The sequence below is a fragment of the Bactrocera neohumeralis genome, chromosome 4, assembly GCF_024586455.1.
Source record: "Bactrocera neohumeralis isolate Rockhampton chromosome 4, APGP_CSIRO_Bneo_wtdbg2-racon-allhic-juicebox.fasta_v2, whole genome shotgun sequence".
NCBI lineage: Eukaryota > Metazoa > Arthropoda > Insecta > Diptera > Tephritidae > Bactrocera > Bactrocera neohumeralis.
In genome coordinates, this window is record NC_065921.1 from 6458801 (window position 1) to 6482597 (window position 23797).

At 38.7% G+C, this 23797-nt stretch overlaps 2 protein-coding genes across 3 annotated transcripts in view; both read right to left on the reverse strand.

The window, feature by feature from the left end:
• LOC126755257 (potassium voltage-gated channel subfamily KQT member 4) overlaps positions 1-23797 on the reverse strand; it is a 65275-nt gene that overhangs the window by 20594 nt on the left and 20884 nt on the right. The gene's annotated exons all lie outside the window — the stretch shown is intronic.
• LOC126755266 (tubulin-specific chaperone cofactor E-like protein) lies at positions 323-2595 on the reverse strand. Its single transcript, XM_050467710.1, has one exon. It carries the CDS (start codon positions 2340-2342, stop codon positions 705-707), a length of 1638 nt encoding a protein of 545 aa, XP_050323667.1. The 5' UTR covers positions 2343-2595; the 3' UTR covers positions 323-704.

Sequence of the window (23797 nt, forward strand, 5' to 3'; positions counted from 1 at the left end):
CCTAATTGATCTGCCGCCTGCAAATCATTATTCACAAACAAAGAATCAAACAAGTTGAAAAGCACCCACACACTTCCCATGTATAAATATACATAAGTGCATGCATGTATGTATGTAGGTAACAACAAAGAAGACGGGATTAAGTTTATTGCCGCAGTACTAGTATGGTCATTGCTCGTGAGCGCCACTGCCCGCACCCCTTGCCGGAGCGCTACGCGCCTTAATGCACACGATCGCCCGAATTGCTAAAATGTTGCGCAAATCAGTTTCTGAAGCTGATCAATTATGCGCAGCAATAAAAAGCAAACAAAGAAATAAAAAATTAGTTTAATATTTCCATTATTTTATTATTATTATTATTTGTATATTACATACGCACGCGTACATACACACCGACACGTATGTATGTAAGTATGTGTGTACGCGTATATTAATTCATATAGCACGCTTGTGTACCACAGCAGTTTGTTTCGTAAATAGCGCTTTGTTTTTGTTTTTTTTTTTTGTTGCTACCATTCCTTTCAAATACAAGGTACCTTTAAAACTACATACTCGTATATTAACTTTACAAAATATTTACATTGTCCTATATAATTAAAAGCATCGCATCATATTCAGCTGCAATAAAGTCGTTAAGTGTATTTATGTTTGCATGTGTATGTGTGTCTGTATGTATGTATTTAGAATAGGTATGCCGACTGCGCTTATTTCTTCTCATCGATAATGATTTCATCGCCCGCTTGTATATTATAACTGTACAGCCGCTTGTTGGGGTATTTCATTAATTCCGGTCCGAACTCCTTGAAATCTTGATCGACATAATACAAACGCATTTTATTTGCTGGCAAATCGATCAGTTTCTCCAACCTCGTCTTCAGATCGCTCACAGTGCAGTAGACGTCGAGCAGGCGCGTTTCCGTCTTATCCTTATAGGTAATGAATACTTTTAGGCGTTTCTCAGGCTTAAGATTTATGTTAACTAACGGATCCAGTTTGCCATGTTTCGCTACCAATTCATCGTAGCGCTTCGGCCGCTCCCATTCGGGCTTGTCCATGTAGTGACGTATGAAAGCGCGTTCGGCATCTTCGCGTTCGTCGGCGCTGATCACGCCACCGCCGTTGAGTAGGCTAACATTCGGCAAACGCGCAATTAACAGCTGACGACGTTCGTGTTCGGTGCACTCCAGACGCTCCCACAGCGGCCAGTTTTTAACACGCAAATTGTGCAATTTCGGAAATTTCGCAATCTGATCGATGTCATCCCAAGCGCTTATGTTCGAGTAGCTGAGATTGAGAAATTGCAGATTGTGGAAATGCTTATGCGGACATTCCGTTTTATTGGACATTTCGACGTCTTCTTCGCAGACGGGCGTGCAGTCATTGTTATTGGTGGCACACGCGCCCGCTGTCGTTGGCGCGCCGGCACCCGCATCAGCTTGTATGGCTTTGATGGGGCAGTCAGCGAGCACTAAATTCTCGAGGCTGGGAAATACGCGTCCCAAACGGCAAATTTCGAGCCAACTTTCGACGGGATTGCCGGTGAAATGTAGTGTTTTCAGTTTTCGATGTGGTTGTATGCGCTTACAGCGTGGTTCGGTGTAGCTGCCCGTGGGGGAAGTTGGTGTTGGTGGTGGGGTTGCGGGTGTTTCTGTTTCTGTTGTAGCCGCTGCTGTTGCTTCAGCTGTCGTTATTGTTGTGAGGGTTAATTTGTGTGAGTCACTTTGTTTGTTGTTGTCGTTACGCTCGTTGCACTCGGTTACCTCGTCGTCAACGACAGCATGCGCCGCTTTGACGGCAACATCATCCTCGCGCTCATCACCAGCACTCGCACACTCGATTGAATCGATAAGCACCTCTTTGTAGTCATTCAAACTGAGATGTAATTCCTCTAACAATGGCAAATTGTCCAACAACACCTCAACACATGGCCAATCCAGGTATGTGCCGTTCAACACCATGCTCCTTAAACTGTTGGTGGGTAGGGTGGTTGGATTGCATATTGGGCCGACCAGATGGTTTTTACTCAAATTGAGAAACTCCACACGCGGCATATGCTCGAGTATGTGGAAGACCTCTTGCCAATCATTCAGCTTATTCTGTGCCAGATCTAGCTCGCGCACGCGGCGACATTTCTCTTTTATGGCTTCGAAATCACCCGCACAGTCAATGTCACAGTCGTTCAATACCAGCAACTCGGGCACGCTGACCAGCGGTGGCAGACGTGGTATATAAATGGATATGAGGCTCTTTTCTGTTTCAGCAGCTGCATCGTCGTCGTTTAGATTCTCTAATTGACAATCGGTGAAATATTTTCGTTCCAATGCTTCCAGTAGTGATGGCATATTGATGACGTTTACGCGCACCCGTATCCGCAAAACAAAGGCTCCTACGACTAACGTTATAATGAGTATAAAAGCTCCTACAGCTACCTCTAATGTGGTGGCTACGACTGCGACTAACAGTGCAAGCACTGCTCTTCCTGTTCCAGCGGCTGTGGCTGCTGCTGCTGTTCTGACTCCGACACCACCTCCGAAAGCTTCCGCGCCTGCATGCACTCGCTCCGACAGCGACGACGATATCGTTACCAACACCGACCACTATGTACGATGAATCGTCGTGGACACTTGAGTTTTGGCACATATGAGCAAAATGCATTCGTAGGCACTCGCTGCAAGGCGAAGCCAATTGCTGGCTTTTGCTGGTGTTTTATAACTTTGTCTCGTTCGTTTCTCGCGTTACGCTTTGTTTCCAAAATTGCACTCGAAAATCCCTTTTGCCTTTTGTGTATGTATTTCAGATTTTATGGCGTTTATATTATTTCACTTCTTTCAAATCGTTTTGCTTTTGTAGCGTTCTGTTTATTCACATATTTTTGATTTATTCGCTTTTCATTTCTTCAAGCAACGGCAATGCTTGTGATTGTATGTGACGTAATTTTCATCGACAATTGTAAAAATGAAATTGTAAAAATTGTATATAATTTCTATTGCGCACTAAATTAATTTTGTAATGTTTTGAACAAAGAAAACAAATGCAGACTAAATTGCTGCGCGCTGCTGCCTTCACTGGTTCACTGGCTCACTGACTGTTTGGTGCCTGCTGCTAATACACCAGTCACTGCTGTTTTCTGTTTTCGTAGCTTTTTTCTTTTTTCTTGTTATTGTTTTGTTGTTGTAATCGCACTACAGCATTTTACATGGCACACCGCTCGCCACCCCTAGATATTCGACGAACGTGGCCGTAGTACTCGCTGAGCGTTTCGTGTTTTCATTTACTCAGCGGAACACAGGCGAGAGAACACACGTAAATTGTCTGTATTCTGGCTTTTTGTGTAGGTCGTTCGCTGATTGCTTGACTGGCTGGCTGTTTAGAGTACAGGGGCGCCACAACCACCTTGGCGGTTTTTGAATTTAGAAAATCAGCTGCGCCGTGCCAAGCCAAACAAAGCCAAATGTACTGGAAACAAAGAAAGTAATAAACGAGTGTGATGGGTGGGGAGTATGACAGAAGAGGAGAATTATGAACTTTTAGTGATGGCAGACGAAAATCAAAATGTTTTTCAAGTTGAAAGACACATGTATTTTGTGGAACAGGTATTATTACGGAAATCGTTATGAAAACTTCGATAAAAGTTGCTGCTCGTAAGCACAATTAGATCTTATGGTTCTTCTCAATAAATTAATTAGTAATGCTATATATATGTATAAATGTTTATAAGAACTGGTTATAAACTATGACAGGTAGGTAGGTAGGCAAAGTGGCTGTCTAACGACCCACCTAGGTATTTAGGAGACCCATGGAGATACCAGCGGGAAAGATGCCTCACTCTATTGGCTCCACTCTGAACCACCAAATTATTGATGTTGTCTAAAATTATACAAATATTATTAAGTATGTGTTTATGAGGGTAGGCTCTAAAGTATGCTTAAGTGTTCTTATTATTTTTATACATTAATTTTAAATGTCAAAACCATGTCGTGTGAGAGTTAAATGATTTTTGCCGTGATGCGTCTTATATGTCGGCCTACTTGACACTCAGGAGCTATCGTCGCTGCCTGCATTCGCATTTATTTATGTAAATTCATTGGAAACAAATCTGTGTGACGACCTTCAGGCCAAGAATAAAACTTTTCGAGATGTGAGAAATTAAAAAAAAATCGAAAGTACATAGCATACTTGCAAGAAAAACAAAAACATGGGCAACGTATTATATCTGTGGGTGTAAAAACTCATAGATAGGCAAACATAGATGCTTATTTTATAGAGAAGAATATAAAATATACATTTGTATACTATAAAGAACGGTTGATGTCATCATTAAATGATCGCTTGCTAAATATGCCTATGAATTTGCCGCCAATAGTCAAGTGCATCAAATGGAAAATTATTTAAATCTTGATAATCTAATCTGTAACAGATCTCATTTCGTATTTCATTCTCTAAATATAGACGCCTATGCAAAGTAATTAAATTTCGGCGCCCCAGACCTTAACTCTGAAGCGCTGAATGCGCCACCGTTTGTAAACTAGTTGGAAAAGCAGTTATGAGCATCGGTGTATTGGTCATCTGAGTTAAGTAGACGAACACGGTAACGAATGGCGTTTGAGAGAACGACAAATCGTTAGAGTCGGTTAATGAAGCGAAGTGTGTGTATGAATATACACACACGTACTCAATTGCAACTGTGAACTTTTGCAGAATAGTTAGAAATATAAACATTAACTGCACCACACCGCACGATCTCGACGCCCAGACAAAGGCACCTAATTCCCACAGCTTATAATGCATTTTGTATTGCTATCTAAATAGTACGTATTTACGTATGTATGTAGTTATACTATATAAATGCATAGTCTCAATTGGCAAGTTAATGCTTCAATCGTTCTATATGCGCATATGTATGCATCTGTGTGTATGTATCTATTTCATTTAGGCAATATTAACTTGAATTTGAATTTATTTTCTTTTTAAAATTTGTAACATTTCTTTTATCGCTTGGTAGTACATTGCCATTGTTTTTAAAACCCGTAAGTATCTACCTATCTATGAAGTACTTTCCATTTATTTATTGACTTGAGCGCATCCACATAATCTCTCTCGCTAATGCAAAATTACGACTTTGTTTATGTGTACTCGCATGAGTTGGTGTGACTCATTAGAAGCAAAGCTCCGATGGCTCTCTCTACTCGTTGTTACGCTTCTATTCTACTCACCAGCATTAGGTACATGTTTTGGAGCAGCGGCAGCAGTAGTGGCATTTTCGCACTAAAGCTTTTTAACAGCTGATTCACGAAAGCACATTTAAAGTGTAAACTTTAACGTCGGCCGCCAGTTCATAAGCACAGTGGGGCGGTTCAGGCATTCAGGTATTTGCATATAATATTATATATATTTTAATTATGCAATTATAGTACTAATTTTGGCTATTTGGAAATAATTTTAATATTTTACGATAATTGGATTTTCAATACTCGTTTTGCTTGCTTTATACCGAAATACTCTTTACAAAGTAAGTGAGTAAATGTTATAAATATTAATTTTTAATGCTGCCATATTTTGATAGAAATTATCTGTTGCAGCCGTCATCATGTGGAGCTAAATATTTGTTTATATAAGCCAACTATATTATTAATTCGAATATTTAAATACAAAAATTATTGTTAAGTGTAAGATTTTTTTTCATGTATTGAAATAAACGAAAATGAGTACTCATAAATTCATTCTTTTGTAACTTTTAAGATATTTTCTACGGGTTTTAAGAGCGAAGCAAGTGAGTTCACAACAAGTCGGAAAGGCTAAACTAGAACGGAACCGAACCGAAGATTAAGTACCCTTGCAAATTGTGAATCGTATCAAAATGGCTGCGCTCATATTTCCGGTTTTCATTAATTTTTAATATGGTTAATACATATGTTCACATTTGACTCGGACTGAAAATTTAAAATTCGCGAGAGAAGTGATAAAATTTGTTTCTTAGATTGGTACAACCGTTTTGAAAATCGTCGTGTTGGCACTAGTGAGTTAGCAGAGGATCTCAACATCTCCTATGGATTGACTCCGTATTGAGATATTGAGGATATTGGTTATTGTATTGGGTATGAAGTATGCCGTTACTGGTGACGCGGTGTGGGTTTAAGAATATAACGTCAGAATTGTCCAACAATCTAGCGAACGGCGCTTCAAAAATGTGACGAACTGAATAAGTAAAATTCGATGAAGGCACCGAAGGTCAATCCAGCTGTGGCCTACAACGGAGTTTCCAATAGATACGCTACAAAAGCAGACTGATAGAGACAGCAAAAGACGCCAATTTTTTTTTGACATTTCTCCTCAGTAAAGTTTGCCCATTCATCATGGAAAGACATACGATCCAACAACAAGTCAAAATTATTTAAATTTATTACCGATAATCGGAGTCAGTTGCCTCAACTTTAAGAGCATCACGTTCAATTTATGGTCGTCAAAATCATCCTGCCAGATCAACAATTGAGCGTCTAGAATTTTTGAATTCACAGGCACAATACAAAATGTTCTCATGCCAGTGAGACAAAGAAGCGGCCGTCGTGTCGAGAATATTGCAGTCGCTAGCGCATCAATTGAGGAAGACTCAAATCAATCCCTCACACGTCGTTTTCAAACTTTGGGCTTCTCTGTGACTTTGTGATTTTGAGAAAATAATTTGGCCTACATCCTTACAAGATCAAATTGACGCAAGAACTGAAGCCGCTTGACCACCAAAATCGTTGTATGTTCGTGAATTGGGCTGAGCAACAACTTGAAGATGATCCGGATTCTCATCGAAAAATCATCTTCAGCAATGAGGCTCATTTCTGGCTGAATGGCTTCGTCAGTAAGCAAATATGCGTTATTGCTCAGGACGTACTCCATGAATCGCCATTGAATTCCGAAAACAATCCGGTTTGGTGCAGTTTATAGACCGGCAGCATCATTGAGCCGTACTTCTTCCGAGATGATCAAGGCCGGCACGTTACTGTGAATGGGAATCGTTTCCGCTCTATGATAACCGAATATTTTTGCCCCGAATCGGATGATATGGACTTGAACAATATGTGGTTGCAACAGGACGGTGCACAGTAAGTAGTACACAGAACAGTTTTAAATTAAAAGAATCAATCCAACAAGGAGATTCATAAATTCTAAATAATTAAATCGGACATCTCAGATCAGGTATCTACAATCTGTGAGTAACTTCGTCATACATTTTCCAGAATCTTTTGCGGTGCCACTTCATATTTTTGGCCGCTAATTCCAATTTTACGTTCACTTTTAAATCTCTCAAAACTAGTTTACAAAGTTCAACACACCATTAGACAATCAAAAGTTACCAGACGTACTACTTGTACGCTTAGGCACATCCCCACGAGTGTTTGACTTTTCTTTTCAGCAGTTGCTTCGTTTTCTGCTCCGTCACGCCAGAGACGTCCGGTTGCATGCATGGCAAATCATTCGTGCCAAAACACAAACAAATGATTACCTTCTGGGTTCGTGGCATTCGGTTGTAAAGATGATAATGATGACAACAACAATGAAACCGAAAACAGACGACAATGGCAGTGGAGGAAGCGCCAGGCTGCATGGACTAGGTGTTGGTGGCGGCGTGTCTGTCACGTAAGCTGATGCGTTGCAATTAAGCGTAATCATGTTTTGCGACTCTATCCTGGCAAATGGAAATAGCATGAATGGTAAAAGGATATTTAGCGCGAAAAAGGATGAACATAAGCGCTAAAAGAAAACTGGGTTAATGCCGGCAATTAAGTTGCACGAGTATATAGTCACTATTTCAGCGCCGCTTGTGGAGGCGTCCCCGGGATCATAACCATGTTGAAAAGTAGACAAACATTGTTGTTGTTTTTGTTGTAACCTGTGAGTGGGTACAAGGAGAATATAAGCAGATTTGCGCCGTTTTGTTGTGAACAACAGCTGCGGAAGTGCCTAAGCGCCCAGACGCTTAGACAAACAAAAACAAATTTATTAGAGTGCATTGTGAGCTATAACTGCAGTAAGAGCATTATAATACAAATAGCAACACTTGAGTGACCTTGACTGGAGGCCATACAATGAGAAAACGACTATAATTAAAATTAATCATAATTACCAGCAGGCACATAAGAGTTTGGTAAATATGACAGCGCGTACGTTCAAACGTCGATATGTGGTAATACGCTTACACACTTACTTATGTATAAGCTAATATTTTTACAAGCGCCGCATTAATTCTTTTAAAACACAATACATATGTACATATGCATAAGTCAATCCATACGTACACACACATATGTCTAGGCCACTTACCGAAAAAGTAAATTGGCTATTTACGCTCAGTGCGTTTTGAGCTGCGCTCACTTTGACTGGCTTTCAACGAAAATTTGGTTCACATATGTATGTACGCATGTATGTAGAAATGTGTGTGTTAATGTTAGATTGTTGCTTATTTGGCTGATTGTTATGCCAAAATGAAATTCTAACTTATGTGAGATGATTTATTGTACTTAAGAAAAATAGAAGATTTTCCTAAAATTAGTGCCATTCGAAAGGCTTATGGACTATATAAACATTTTTCCAGCGACGATAAAGTTAATGGTATGATGGAAATTTTTTAGGGTATTAAGAAGTAGTGCTATGTGATAGCCTCGAAAAGGTGATTTTTGGGAATTCACAAAAAAATATACTACTGTGTCAATTGTTTAAGATTTTGGTTTATTAATAAATATTTTGGGAACACTCAATACAGGGTTTGTCCAGAAAGTAGTAGGACTGAGTCGATTTCAAAAAATTTATTGAACCAAGCGTTAAAATTCTTTAAAAACTTTCAAAATAGGCTTCTTCTGCGTCGATGGAGCGCTGCCAGCGCGATTTCCAAGCATTGAAGGCGTCGCGGAAGGCATTCTCCGTAATAGCCTTGAGAGCCGAAGTGCATGCTGCTTGGATTCCCTCTGTCGTCTCAAAATTCGGAAGATTGCCTCATTGTCCCGCGATCATACTCAATGATCCATGACTCGTCACCTGTGATCAAGTTATTCAAAAATTGGGTGGTCATTTTCAAACATGTTCAAGTCTTCTTGGCACACTTCCACTCGCCGCGATTTCTGGTCGTCATTGAGCACTTTTGGGACCACCTTCGCGCACACCTTGCGCATGTTCAAGTGCTCCGTCACAATGTCATGAACCACAGGTTTTGAAAAATTTAACATCTGGGCAATTAAACGAATACTTAGTCGACGGTCTGAGTTCAAAACTTTGCGCACATGGGTCACATTGTCGGCGTTGTCGAAGTCGCAGGTCTCCCAGCACGGCCTTCTTTAGCGTCCTCTTCCCGGCCCTCCAAAAAGGTCTGGTGCCACCGAAACACACCACTTCTTGTTAAAGAAACATCTGGGTAAGCCTGCTTGATCATATCAAAAGTCCCTGTCGCAGATTTACCGAGTATTACTCAGAATTTACTCGCGTACTTCTGCTCTAACGAACGCTGCATTTTCGGCTTGCACTACTCACAGAAACACGTCGCGCGAAAATGTTTGTTCTGGCTCTCCAGTTGCTCGGAGACAACACCAGGACAGCCGCTCGTTCGTTAGCTAAAAACGCTCTCTACCGAGTCCAGTCGGTGAGCGCACGCTCCGAAGTACAGTCCCGGCGGAAGAAACTCAGTCCTATTACTTTCCGGACAAAACCTGTATAATTTTTGAAGAAAACAATTAAATATATTTTGAGTAACAAGCGATCTCTTATAGCGCTTAAACAAGCCCCTTACTGCTGCAGGGATTCCGGTCTTTTCTGTGAATGAAACGTAAACATTTTCTCAACTAGTGATATTGACCTACAGTCAAAAAGAGTTGAATTTGATCCAAAGTGTTGTCGTTTTTGACCTGATGGAAGCTGATTGTATAGAGAACACACAGAACATGAAGAAAAAATATAGTGTTGAGAAAATCGCGTTGAAACACTAACTGATGAAGCTGAGCGGTTAAATTTTAGATAATTATAACTCAAAAGTGGATCAGTATTGATCTGTGATCTGATCGACCTATTCACTTACTGAGGGTAAAGGGTCATACGATGTCCACTGTATCGAGCTTTAAGATCTCGGTTATGTTTTTTTCACTCTTAAAAATAAAGTGATTGAAAATATTTGTTTTTAATGGTTTTTTCGTTTCGTCATGTTGCACTTTGATCGATATTTTTAAACGGTGTTTTCTTGTCAAACAGTTTTCAAGAGACTATGCGAATGCCTCTTTAAAGTGATACACGAATTCTTCAATGTCACAAGTTTTATTTTACAGATTTTAATATTTCTTATTATAGTGAATGATTTAAAAGATGCCGACCGCCAAAAAATACGATTTATCCAATTTTGTATACATTTGTTATGAGTCTCGGATAAAATGGTCTTCAGTGCCTTCAGCAAATATTTGTTTTTTTTTCGGTTTCGGCTAATTTCTTAAGCGCCATTCTCTAGATTGTTTCCATTTTATATTTATAAACCAACGTTTCCTCTACAATTATGATGCGTTTGGTCTTCACGTTGTCGGTAGCATCTCCTTTGTTACCTCTACTCAACGTCGTTTTGGGGAAAGATTAGGGTCATTTGGTATGAGTCTAGCATGGTATGAACCCAAAACATTAAGAAAAATGATTGAGTGGATCCATAAGAGATGTTCCAGTCCTCTGCTATCTCTATGAAACCAAAAAGATGATTTTCACGCACTGTTTCCTTACTTATCGATATTATTGATAACTCAAATGAGGCAAGTTTTTGATGATTTCACGGTATTTTCAGAATGCTTTGTGCATAAAATTTACCGTTTGGGTTTGCGCTCGCAGCTGAAATGGAATCCGGCTTAAATTTGATCAGATGATATAATTGTTTATAAAAAACGTAAGGCATGAAGGCTGCTCGAAACTAAGAAGTTACTGAAATGTTTTTTTTCAAAAAAATATTTTTCTCCGTAAAAAAAGTACATGATAGCGCTAAGCTGCACGGCAGCTGCTGCCATTTTAAACGAACCACAGATATGGTTTGTTCGATTCGCTACTCTTAAACGAGTTTGGAATCGAAAACTGCTAATATATGTGCACTTTATAATTTTCATTTACTTTCCTTTACTCAAAGTCATATTCGGACGCTGCGCGTTGAAATATTCAGTTCTTTTATTTGCTTCATAAATATTTATATTTTCTTGGAACGTTAATATCTCAAGTTAAAAGGCAAGCGCACATAAATTAGTGTAAAGAAGACTGCTAAAATATAGAATGATTTTTTTTATTTGTGTAAAATAAATCAATATATTGATGAAAGTTTTTCCCATTCACCCGCTTACATATGTCAAAACAATGTGCTTAGTATTTAGTTAGGTTATGTGCATACTTGTCCTTAAGCGCGTCTTGAAAACTGAACTACAAAAATGGAAAGCAATATAAAGTGCAATTGAAAGCCGGTTTGAGTGTGCAAGTATGTGTGCAAAAGTAATCTAAAGCTCACTTGTTGAAAATTTTCACAAATTTCAAAGGCAGAACAAAGGGGAACAAAAATAAAAATACTAAATATTGAAAGTGTTCCGTACAGTGACAGTACAAACAAAACGGCTGTCTTATAAGTAATAAGATAAATTTTTGGATTTTCGAGGACATGAGTATGCAAAATTTCTGTATTGTAGTGCGAACAATTCATATGATATTCTTTGAGTCCTCTTTTTATCGCTTATTATAAGTCGACACTTTCTAAAACTCAAATGAATCTTCAACAATCTAAAATACAGAAAATGCTGTAAAAGTTTAAGACAAAGTGAGTATATTAAAAAATATCACATATATACGGCAAGAGGCTTGGACCACCCTAAAAAATATGTCGCAGACCCTCCAAAGTATGTGTAAGTGATTTGCTAAGTCGATTAAGCCTTGTCCGTCTGTCTGTCTGTCGGTATATATGTACGTAGATTAGGCCCACTATTTTGGAGCTATCGGACTGCAATTTTGCACACCTTTTTTTCTCCCCAAGGAGCTGCTCGTCACAAGTATTGCTCACAGCTTATTATCTTCACGAAATTTGGCATGGATTATTGTCCAAGGGCACTGTAGAACCCACGAAGAAATTGCTCAGATCGGTCAGTATAATGTTTTTGCGGGGAAAAGTTTTTTAGTTAACAAGATCTCTGCTTCAAACCGGGTGACTGCTTATCTATCCGTCCGTGAATTTGAAGTATCTTGATGAAACTTCAATGGATTGCCGGCCGATTTAATCAAATACGGTGGCGAAGAACTGATAAGGAGCATGCAATATGGTCGGACGAAAGCATTCCCGACGATTGGAATTTAAGTATGCTATGCCCAATCCACAAAAAGAGAGACCCCACAATCTGTGCCAACTACCGTGGGATAAGCCACCTTGGACCTTATCAGTATGGCTTTAGGCCTGGAAAATCAACAACTGACCAGATATTCACAATGCACCAAATCTTGGAAAAGACCCGTTAAAGCAGTACGACACACACCACTTCTTCGTCGATTTTAAAGCGTCTTTTGACAGCACGAAAAGGAGCGGCCTTTAGACCGCTATCTCTGAATTTGGTATCCCCGCAAAACTAATACGGCTGTGTAAACTGATGTTGAGCAATACCAAAAGCTCCGTTAAGATCGGGAAGGACCTCACCGAGCCGTTCTATACCAAACGAGGTTTCAGACAAGGCGACTTCCTATCGTGCGGCTTCTTCAATCTACTGCTGGAGAAGATAGTTCGAGCTGCAGAGCTTAATCGAGCAGGTACAATCTTCCGCTAATATTGATATGATTGGATTCAATAACCGCGCCGTTAGTTCTGCTTTCTCTAGACAAGATAAGGAAGCGAAAAAAATGGGTCTGCGAGGGAACGCGGGCAAGATGAAATATCTTCTGTCCTCAAACAATCGTGTTCGCGACTTCGGTCCCACGTCACTATTGACAGTCATAGCTTCGAAGTTGTAGATAATTTAGTCTATCTTGGGACCAATACTAATACCAACAACAATGTCATCCTCGAAATCCAACGCAGAATAACTCTTGCCAACAGGTGCTACTTCGGACTGAGTAGGCAATAGACGACGAACTACAGCTCCAGAAGTTAACGAGTGACCCGTCCTCTATATGGTGCAGAGGAATGGACGATGACAACATCTAATGAGTCGACGTTACAAGTTTTCGAGAGAAATGCTCTGCGGAAGATTTATAGTCCTTTGCGCATTGGTAACGGCAAATATCGCATTCGCTGGAACGATGAGCTGTACGAGAAATACGACAACATTGACATGGTTCAGCGAATTAAAAGACCAAATGCACGAAAACACTCCAGCTCTGAAAGTTATCAATGAAGTACCGGCCGTTGGAAGCAGAGGAAGAAGAAGAGTCTGTTGGAGAGATCAGGTGGATAAGGACCTGGTTGCACTTGATATCTTTAATCGGCGCCAAACTCGGCTATAATCGTGTAAGCGGTGTCTACGCCAATAAAGAAGAAGAAGATGTGAGTTATCTTAATAAAATTGACAGCGAGTGTTTTTAATATAACGTTGCATATTTGTGTTTAGAATAAATGAATTCGGGTGAAAATAGTATGAAATGTTTGGTTATATCCGAACTTAGCTCTTCCTACTACTCCAACTTGTTTTTTTATGTTTTATGACTAATGGCAACCCTAGGTTTTGCATGCTTCTGCATTTTATAATATTAGAAATGAAAATTTAGCTCCCACGTTTCCGTTATTGTGCATATGTATGTATTTGTGTATATGAATTTATGCACATAAATGTTGTGAAAGCAGCTTTATTTTGCCTCACTTATTGCATGAGCACCCTCTCCAGTGCACTTGCATCGCCGCTCACATAAGAATACTCATACGACACGGCGACCCGACTTGAATGTTCAATATTTCAATTTTGATTTGCCAGTACGAATATTTCTTGACTTGTCTTGGCTCGTCTTGGAATTGCATGATTTCTTGCTGTTGTTGTTCGTTTTTTGTGTGCTTGTTGTAGTTGTTGTCTAAATTTGATATGCAGCTGACAAAACATTTGTTCGTGCCTTGACATTTATTCCCATTCATTCTACAGTTTTATTCCTTCAAAACATTTTCGTTGATTTTTTCAACTACTGTTATTTTATATGCGCATTTCATTCGTTTGCCTATATATGTATATGTATATGTATGCATATACATAAGTATGTATATGTATGCAAGTAGTTATCAAAAACTCCTTTGAAATTTTATGGCACAAAAGCACGACATTAAAATAGATATTTTTGCACTACACCCACACCCACACAAATATACATACACACACATACACAGGCACTTGCATAGTCAAAATAATAGTATAACAAGGCGAGGAAAACAAACCAAATGGGGAAAACAGAAGCAACAACAATGCCGCTGCTCTATTTTGACATGGTATTCCACAAAATTCATTTTCCTGTGACTTATATTGTAATTTTCGCTGAGTAGGCGGACGGCAGGAAGTGGGTCACTTGTGTGGCCAGTTCGGCTGCTACACACACAAACATACATACAGTGGGTACGTACGTACACCAGTTTCGCCTCGGAAAAGGCCAAATTAGCACAATTCCGCTGTTGGTAAAGAGAAATATTGTGATGACGTTCTGTTTTATTCGCTTTCAAGAACAATGCAACCATTATGATCGCCAGCGCTGGTAAGTACTGCCAGCTTTCTGCTTTTGCGCCTTCTGGCCTTTTCGCCTTCTTACTGCGCACATGCACATTTGTTTGGGTTTTTTGTGTTTTTTTTTGTTTTTTTGGATTCATTTACATTAAGACGCTTGCCATGCTCCGCTTTCATTCGTAAACATTTCATTTATATTTTTTTACGACTCCGTGCAAGCGACAGAGTTGAAGCTATGGCTTTATTTCGCATTTGGCTGCTTATTATTACCATCGCTGTGGTTGTTGTTGTTCTCGTATAAAATCAATTCATTAGGAAAATTGAATTCATGACCGTTTCTTAGTTATAATGAGCATATAATAAAGCGTCCATTAATTTGCCGAGCCGGGGCGACATCCTTTAAAGCTTTGGAATGCCTTGCGCTGAGAAAATTTCAGCGTTTCCCGTGCTATTTCATTTCGTAAATTGCACTTATTACCACTCGTGACTCGAAAAGTGAAGTTTTTTCTACAACAATAGCAGCAAAAGGAAAACAGAAACAATTTTCTTGAAGTTGGCGAAAGCAGCTTAAAGGATAACGCGCCAAGCTAGGTTGGGCGCAAGTACTAAGCTGTTTCGTTGGCAATGTTTTTCTTGTAGTAAATTTATGCGAAATAACGCTCGCCGCGCTGAAAACGCGAAAAACAAATTTTGTTGACTGTTTACTATTTTAGTTGATGTTTTTGCTTTTGTTGTTTATTGTGCCAAAGTTTGTTCATGCAGAAACAGCGCTTGCAACTGCAGATATGCAGAGAGTTGTTGTAATTTGTGTGCTCGAAAGTATGGGAGAACAATTTATGTTGTATTAAAATTAATTAAAAAAGCGGTTTTGTGACAAAAACCGAAATACTTTTTAATCCGTGTTTTAACAAGTTATTACAGAGATTTAGTTAAAAATAATATACTTAGTTCACTTTTGGGCGGATGTTCTCAGATTTTGTTAAATTCGTGCTTGACTTTCGGCTTCGTGTTGCCACAAAATCGTGAAATTATGCGATTACAAAAACTGTTGCCTACAATTAGGAGCTTGGTGAAGTAATATTAACTAGTTAAAGGCAAGACGAAATATCTCCTGCCATCAAACAAACAGTCGTCGTAATCGCGACTTGGCTCCCATGTCACCGTTGACAGCCATAACTTCGAAGTTGTAGATAATTTCGTCTACCTTGGAACCAGTATTAACACCAAGAACAATATCAGCCTTGAAATCTAACGCACAATAACTTTTGCCAGCAGGTGCTACTTCGGACTGAGTAAGCGATTGAGAAGTAAAGTCCTCTCTTGACGAACAAAGACATAATTCTAGAAGTAACTCAATTCATGGACGATAACAGCATCTTTTGAGTTAGCGTTACGAGTTTTCGTTAGAAAGGTTCTGCGGAAGATTTATGATCCTTTACGCATTAGCAACGTCGAATATCGCATTCGATGGAACGATGAACTGTACGAGTTATACGACGTCATTGACATATCTCAACAAATTAAGAGATAGCAGCTATGCTAGCTAGGTCATGTACTCCGAATGGATGAAAACACTTCAGGTCTGAGAGTATTCCACGCAGTACCTGCCGGAGGAAGCAGAAAAGAGAAATTGGCGCCAAACAGCGAAAAGAAAGACGACTGGCTCACTTTTGTAAACTGAGTAGCGGTGTCTACCTCAATGAAGAAAGAAGAAAAAGTTAAAGAAATGTTTAGGGGAGTCCAATGTATTACGAGCAAAAGTACTTGAGTGACATACTGAATGCTATAAAAGTCGCGAACCCATCGAAAATTTGCCTCTTGTTAGTCATCCTTCCATATCTGTTAATGCCGATAACATCGAAAAAGTCAAATATACATTGCTTGAAGGCCATCGCGTTGGTATCAGAGTGATAGCAGAGTATCTCAACATCTTTTATGAATCGATGCAACACGTTTTGGGTATGAAGCCTGCCAAAACTGGACTCGTATCAAAAGACCTTAATAATTTTGCAAAACCGAGAGTGAATAGAGGTCGCTAAAATGATTGACAACGTAGCTGAGTTCTCATTAAACGCGTAAGTAGTGGTGAGGAGACGTAGGTTTATGATCTCGGAACTGTCCAACAATTTACCAAATGGAACCGAAAACGAAAACCGGTCATAAATTTGCGCAAAATGAGCTCAAAGCTAGTCAAGGAGTGCATGAACTCACTAGCCGTAACAAATTCCATATGAGCTTGTCAGTGTGGCAGGGGTTCCCTTGCTTCGTGCACTAGGGCGCTGGATCTATAAAGCTCACGCTACCTCAGCAAGCGTTGGTCTGCAACCAGCACTTGTGGGGCTGCGAAAGCCTTCTGGTCCAGAGTGGAACATAAAAGGTCTACTGAACTGTTGGCTCTTAGCAAGGCTCACTTCGCCGCAATGACTGGCGTCTTAATTGGACTTTGTCAAATTGACACTCACTCATGCGGTGAGGTTTTGGAGGACACAATTCGTCAAAGTTGCAATGAGGAAGGTGTTGTGGAAACATCTAGACACTAACTCGTCCACTATCCGGGTTTCGCCAGACTAAGGTAAAGGAAAGGAAAAGGAAAATTAAATTTTTTATATGCGATGTTTGAAGTTTCTAATTTTCAAAATAACTGCGGAAAGTTTTGATAATTTTGATGAGTAAATAATTCTCAGTAAAAGTATTTTTATTAAAAAAATTAGTTAACAATTGTATTTACTAGATTTGATGAAATGATTTTTTAAAGAGGGTGGCAACTCTTATCAAAAATATATCCATGAGAAATCTTTATTTAATAAATTAGAAATAAGAAAAATATGACAACTATTCCTAATAAATATTTTCAAAGCTTGAAGGCATAAAATTTAAATATTCAGATTCAATAAAAAATTAAACGTTTACCTAAGAAAATAAAAATATTTATTGTTATTAATTTGGCTGAAAATGACGGATACATTTATCACCTATTGCAATAATATTTGTGCACGAGTATTTAAACGATTTATGGAACATGTTAAGAATCAGTCCCAATATGAAAATTGCGTGTTAAATAAATGGCGGAACAAATGAACTCTAACGGGTTTCACTAACTACCTCATCGCACATGCCTTGCAATCCAAAACGATTCATCACGATAAAGGACACGGCACCATTAGAAACTACAAATCGCTCGGTAATAGAGTGATTAATTAGCTGAATAACAAATTAGAAACACATTTCGAACATTTATACATTTAGAAGCACACGTGAAAAACTATTTAATATATAACATACTATGTTACTTAAGTATTCCTCATATCCGGTAGTTAAAACAGTTAAAATTTTGCACAGTAAAACTGGAATATGTGCTAATTATTTTCTCAAAAAGTCCATAAAGGCAATGCGTTCTTTAAAGTAAAAAGTTTGAGTGATCGACAAGTGAGTGTGTGGCCCAAAAATATTCACAATGTATATAAAGGGTGATCCATTTCGAGATTTCCTACTTTTTTTAATAATAAACACAGAAATTTCAAATTTTATGGGGAAGGTTTATTAGCATTCGAAAGAACATTCTTTCGCATATATATTTTGAAGATCATCTCTTTCAAATGTTGACCGTGGCTACGTCTTAGATGGTCCATTCGTTGAGTCCAATTTTCGATGACTCGACATTGACGGGTACGTTATCAGCGGCATCGTCTTTGAAGAAATGTTCCAACGGGCCTTAAACAACACCAAACCATTATTTTTCTGGATAAAATGGCAGTTCTTGAATCTCTTCAGGTTGCTCTTTGTCTCAAATGCGGCAATTCATTGTCTACATACTCATTGAGACAGAAATCGCTGAACAAAGTTTAGCGCGGATCTTCTTGGAACTTTTTAAGAGCGCATAGAACGAAGCGATGTCGCGTGGGAAGGTCGAGCGGCTTCAGTTCTTGCACAAGCTGTATTTTGTACGCTTTCAATTTAAAGATCTCGACGTAAAATGCGCCAAATCGTTCCATACGTCAGTCCGAGTTGCTGCGAACGGCGTCGAATCGACTCTCCGCGTTCTTCGCGTAAACTCTCAGCTACGGCTGCTATATTTTTCATAATCAGGTACACAGATATGTAAGTAAGTCTTTCCATGATGAAATACCAAACTCTACATTTACATTACTGAACAAAATTAACATGACAGTTTGACACTATTCACGTGTCATCTGTCAAAAAAGGTTATAGAAAAAAGTACCTCTACTTGGATCACCCTGCATATACCACTAAGAGTAATTTAAGTTAGCCAGACCGTCTATTTCCCACTTAGGCTATTTTGTGGGTGCAGTAGTAAGCGGGAAGTCATCCCTATCTTGTTCGCGCTCAATTTCGAGGAAAATTTATTGGCGAAATTTTTGGCTCGACTTTTGCATACTTCTTTGTTAATTGTTAAACTCAGCTAATTTATACTCTACTTCCGGTCTTTGCAAGAAATGAAAATATTGCGTTCATGGTGAATTCGTGAACTTTTTTGCTTTATGTTTTCCTTGCTAGAGAATTTTCGTTCCCACTCTTGATTCTGTCAAATTTATTGAGGAATAAATTTAAATATTCGAGAATATCTTTGAACAAAATTATTTACTGTCGAAGTTTATTTTTGCAGTTTCGAGAATATTGCAAAACCATTTTAAATTAGTATGAAATAATTACGTAGACATCATTCACTCTTTCTCTGTAAATTTAGGAACTGCATCATTTGTAAATCTGACAATTGTTGACAGTTTATGGTTCCAGTTTGTCGCTGTGCGGTACTTTAAAGCGTATGTTTGTTTACATAGTACATACATATGTAAATATGTATATAAATCTGTTAGATCAGCAGCAGTTGCCCAAATTTATGATAACTGGGACTATATAAGTATGTACATATATACATATGTATCGTGTCTCCATAACAACATTTGGCTGTCAATCATAGCGGTGATTTATTTATTTGCCAATCAAGCACTGCCGGTACAAGGGTTTTGCTTGCGCTACCAACAGAGTACATTCAAAGCACAAAATTTGCGGTTTCACTTTTGTAACAGTCAATTTCAATGCCTCAAACTGTCAAACACATTGTGTCAGAACCTCTTAAACTCGAGCATTGTTTTTATTTTGAGGCAAACTCCATCATCAAAATAGGTACATATGAAAGTGTTTACAAATAAGTTTTGGTAGCGCCATGTAACGATATTGTTTTTGTATTTTTTGACTTCAAAAGCCCGAGTCACTTGTTATTTTAATTTGCGGCCCAAAGATTTATGACAGCTATCCATAAGTAGGAGCGCGTTGTTGTGAGCCTTAAGTGACAATTGAATGACAGATGTTGGGAAGCGTTGACAAAAAGGCATTGTGGCTAGGAAAGGAAAGGACGTTAAGCTCTCGCAGGGTTAAAGAAACTAGAATTAATGAATAATACAAGTAATGACAATTTTAGAATTCACTGAAAGGTCTATTTTAAGCGCCTTTGTTCGAAGTGGTTGATGGAAGATGCCAGCGAGTACCTTTGAGCGGGTTGAAGCAGGGCAACAGAGGAAAGTGTTGCCAGAAGCAAGCAACCTCACTTCTACTAGGGCCACAAAGACAACGAGGGCAATGAACCAGTGGACGACAGTGCCAAGAATGAGGTGCGGCCAACATCGGAAAAAATGATCAACATCGAGAGACCCATGCACTGCCTATGCGACGATCCGGACAGAAGCATGATCCCTCATAGCTCGATGGAACGAGCTACTTGGGTGTAAAACTGTAAAGGTCATGTGCAAAACGATAGATCGGAAGTACTCAAAATTCCTATTGGCACTCCAAAGAAGAGACTGTAGGAACATGATCGGAATACTAACTGGTCACTATCGGGTGGCGACACACGCCCGTACAATGGGGCCGACAGATTAAGAAGACTGCAGAAAATGTCTAGAGCAAGGCAGGGAAACAATGGAACAAGACTACGCTGTAAGCATCTGGGATCTCTACAGTATGATACATTGGAGATCTTTTAAAATTCGCATCAAGCGCAGGCATTCTAAAGGCTTACTACTCTTCATGGACTTAGGAACTGACCTCCATTTGGTATCGCAAAGAAAATTTGTAAAAAAATGTAAACATTAAAGTATAAAGTTTAGCTATCAATTAATCAATTGCTTGAGCCTTAGCTTTTCCGAAAATGGCAGAGCCCTACGTCATCTCGCAAATGAAATGAATTCAATGAGAAGGTTTTCTTATAATCAAACTTGAGTCTAAGTTTTAAGAATGTTGATATTATGTTTGGATAGATCGTAAGGATTATCCTATCATTGGACTACCTTTGTGATACCTAAAAACTTTTAAAAATATATTACTATATTCTCATATATCGTCGAAGCGTTATTAGGTTACGACAAAGGCTTATCTACCACGATAGTTCTGTCTCAGACTGTCAAACGCCGGCAAATAGAGCAGAAAGTTTTTTTTCCATCTCGCTTTCCTCCATATAGGTTTGTCAAAATGCATTCGACAAGATATTTAGCCGTACCGCCGGTGAGCCTGTTGGATAATGCCCAGTTAGAACATTGATTTGAGACAAGATTGGTTTTGCTAGGAGCAAGAAGTTCAGAGGACCTCTCACAGTTCACTCTAGGACAGAAAGATCTCGCAACGAACTTTCAACCAAAAAACCACCAAGTGATACTCATGTACGTTTCTACAAAAGTCTAGACCCCGCACTAGATCCGCTCTTAACACAACCAAATTTTGTACTGGCCTCTACGCTTAAGTCATTACATTGTTCTACATGTTGTTTATTTGTGAAACCTTGATAATCTAAGCTATCTCATATCTGATATGAAAACAAATTCCTCACATTAATACCTCCTGCGGTTGAGCTTTAGTGGGTAATTGTTGTTAAAAAGGCAAAAATTGTGCAGACACTGTGGGATATTCGCCACTTAATAAGGTCATATTACAGCTGTATAAACATAAATAAAATTTCTACAAAAATAAATACAAAACCAACAAAAACACTCTTAATTCATAAACAAGAAATACGTACATATGTATGTTTATATAGTATATGCGAGAATATCGCACAAGTTTACTATGTACTTGAAGTTATTTCGTCATGTTTGTAGGGAATTCTATGTAGGAATATGGTTGCCCAACGCTGTACTTTCCATTGGACAAGGTTTTTATTATTCCACAACAATTCCACAATGTTTTATTCACTGTAACCAAAGGCATAAGAAGCTTACGCTCAGTGGTACAGTGGTGGCGTCAGCAAAGTTACCAGTCGAGAGTTTCTGTTGAGTGTTTTACTCTTGAATATTATTGAAATATAATGAGATCCGATAGAAAGAGATAAAGAGATCCGCTCTATATAAGCCCTTATCATGGAATTATTATTTATTAATTTAAAACATAGATAGATTTCATTCGTTCATTTCCGAAAATTTCAATATTTAAGTGAAATACATAGTTAACGGATTTAAACAAAGTTTATAGAGAGAGAACTTCAAGATTACCTAATTTTGAAAATGGGTCGAACTATAGCCCATATTTCCATTAAAGACCATTTCTAATTCTATCAGAAAAAACAGAAACAGTTCCTCTTTGCGGTAGCTCTCATCGATAAATGGTCGATATGGAAAAGATTGACCAGGACCGCCACATAAGCAGCCGTGACATCGCTAAAAGTGGCCATACACGACACACATGTGCTTGTTTGTCGCGCATATTAACTGTTTGAAGAACGAAAGCAAAATGGATTTATATGTCGTGTATGGCGAAACCATTTCATACAGATCGAACACACATATGTGTCGTGTATGGCTCCTTTAAGGAACTTAAAATTCATCATAAAAGAGTTTTGAACCATTTTAAAAGGGCTGACTACAAAAAGAAGCTCGATGGTTGGGTCCCACATGAATTGTCAGTGAAAAATTTAACGGACCGAATTAACATATGCCACTCTTTGCCGAAACGAAATGAAATCGAACCATTTCTGAAGCGAGTGGTAACAGAAACGGAAAGTGCATAAAATACGACAATAAAGAGCGAAAAAGATCATGGTCCAAACGTGGTGAAGCTGAACAAATCGTCGCAAGGCCAGGATTGACGTCCCGAAAGGTTATGCTGAGTGTTTGGAGGGATTGGAAGAAATCATCCACTATGAGCTGCTCCAGCCTGATCGAACGATTAACGATTTTACTGTCAACAACTGATGAGATTGAAGCAAGTAATCGAGAAAAAACGGACAGAACTGACACAAAGTGTCTTCTATTAGGACAACACGAGACCACACACATCTTTGATAACTCGGCAAAAACTGGGAGAGCTTGGCTGGGAAGTTTTGATGCTTCCACCATATAGCCCTGACCTTGCATCGTCGGGCTACCATTTGTTCGGGCAATGCAGAACTCCCTTAATGGAGTAAAGTTGGCTTTAAGAGAAGCCTGTAAAATTCACTTGTCGCAGTTTTTTGCCGAGAAACCATAAAAGTTTTACACTGGTGAAATAATGTCTCTAGCGGCAAAATGGCAAAAAGTGGTCGACCAAAATCGTACGTATTTGGCGCATCATACTTCATTATAAATAAAAAAAAAGTTGAAGTTTTATTGGAAATACGAAAAGACTTTTTCGACTACCCAATATTTCAAGAATATAAGTTGAGCTTTTTTGGATATTATCGATTATATATATTATTAGTATTATGACCGATTTTGTATAAAATTTTCTAAATTCCTTTTCAGAGTACCGAAAAACTGGAGTCCTAGTTTTTTATGCTGCAATGTTATGATATTATACCGAAGCAAATTAAAAAGTCGAAAATCGATCATAAACCGAAAAGTATTTTTGGCTCAAGGAAACTTAAAAAACTGATTTACTGCCGCGAATGTTACCCACAATTTGTTATAGTGTATTCACTAACAAGTCACGACTGTATACACTTAAAATGAATACACAACCACAATTGTGCGTGTGTGTACTGTCCAACCACATATGCACACATTCGCCAATACTTACATACTTATTTATACATATGTTTGTAGCTTGTGCGTTCAAGCGCTGAATGACCATTCGGTGTGGCAAATTTACTAAACCCTTGCGGCTCACCCACTAATACCAACATAATTTTATTGCCTTTACAACCTATTTTACTT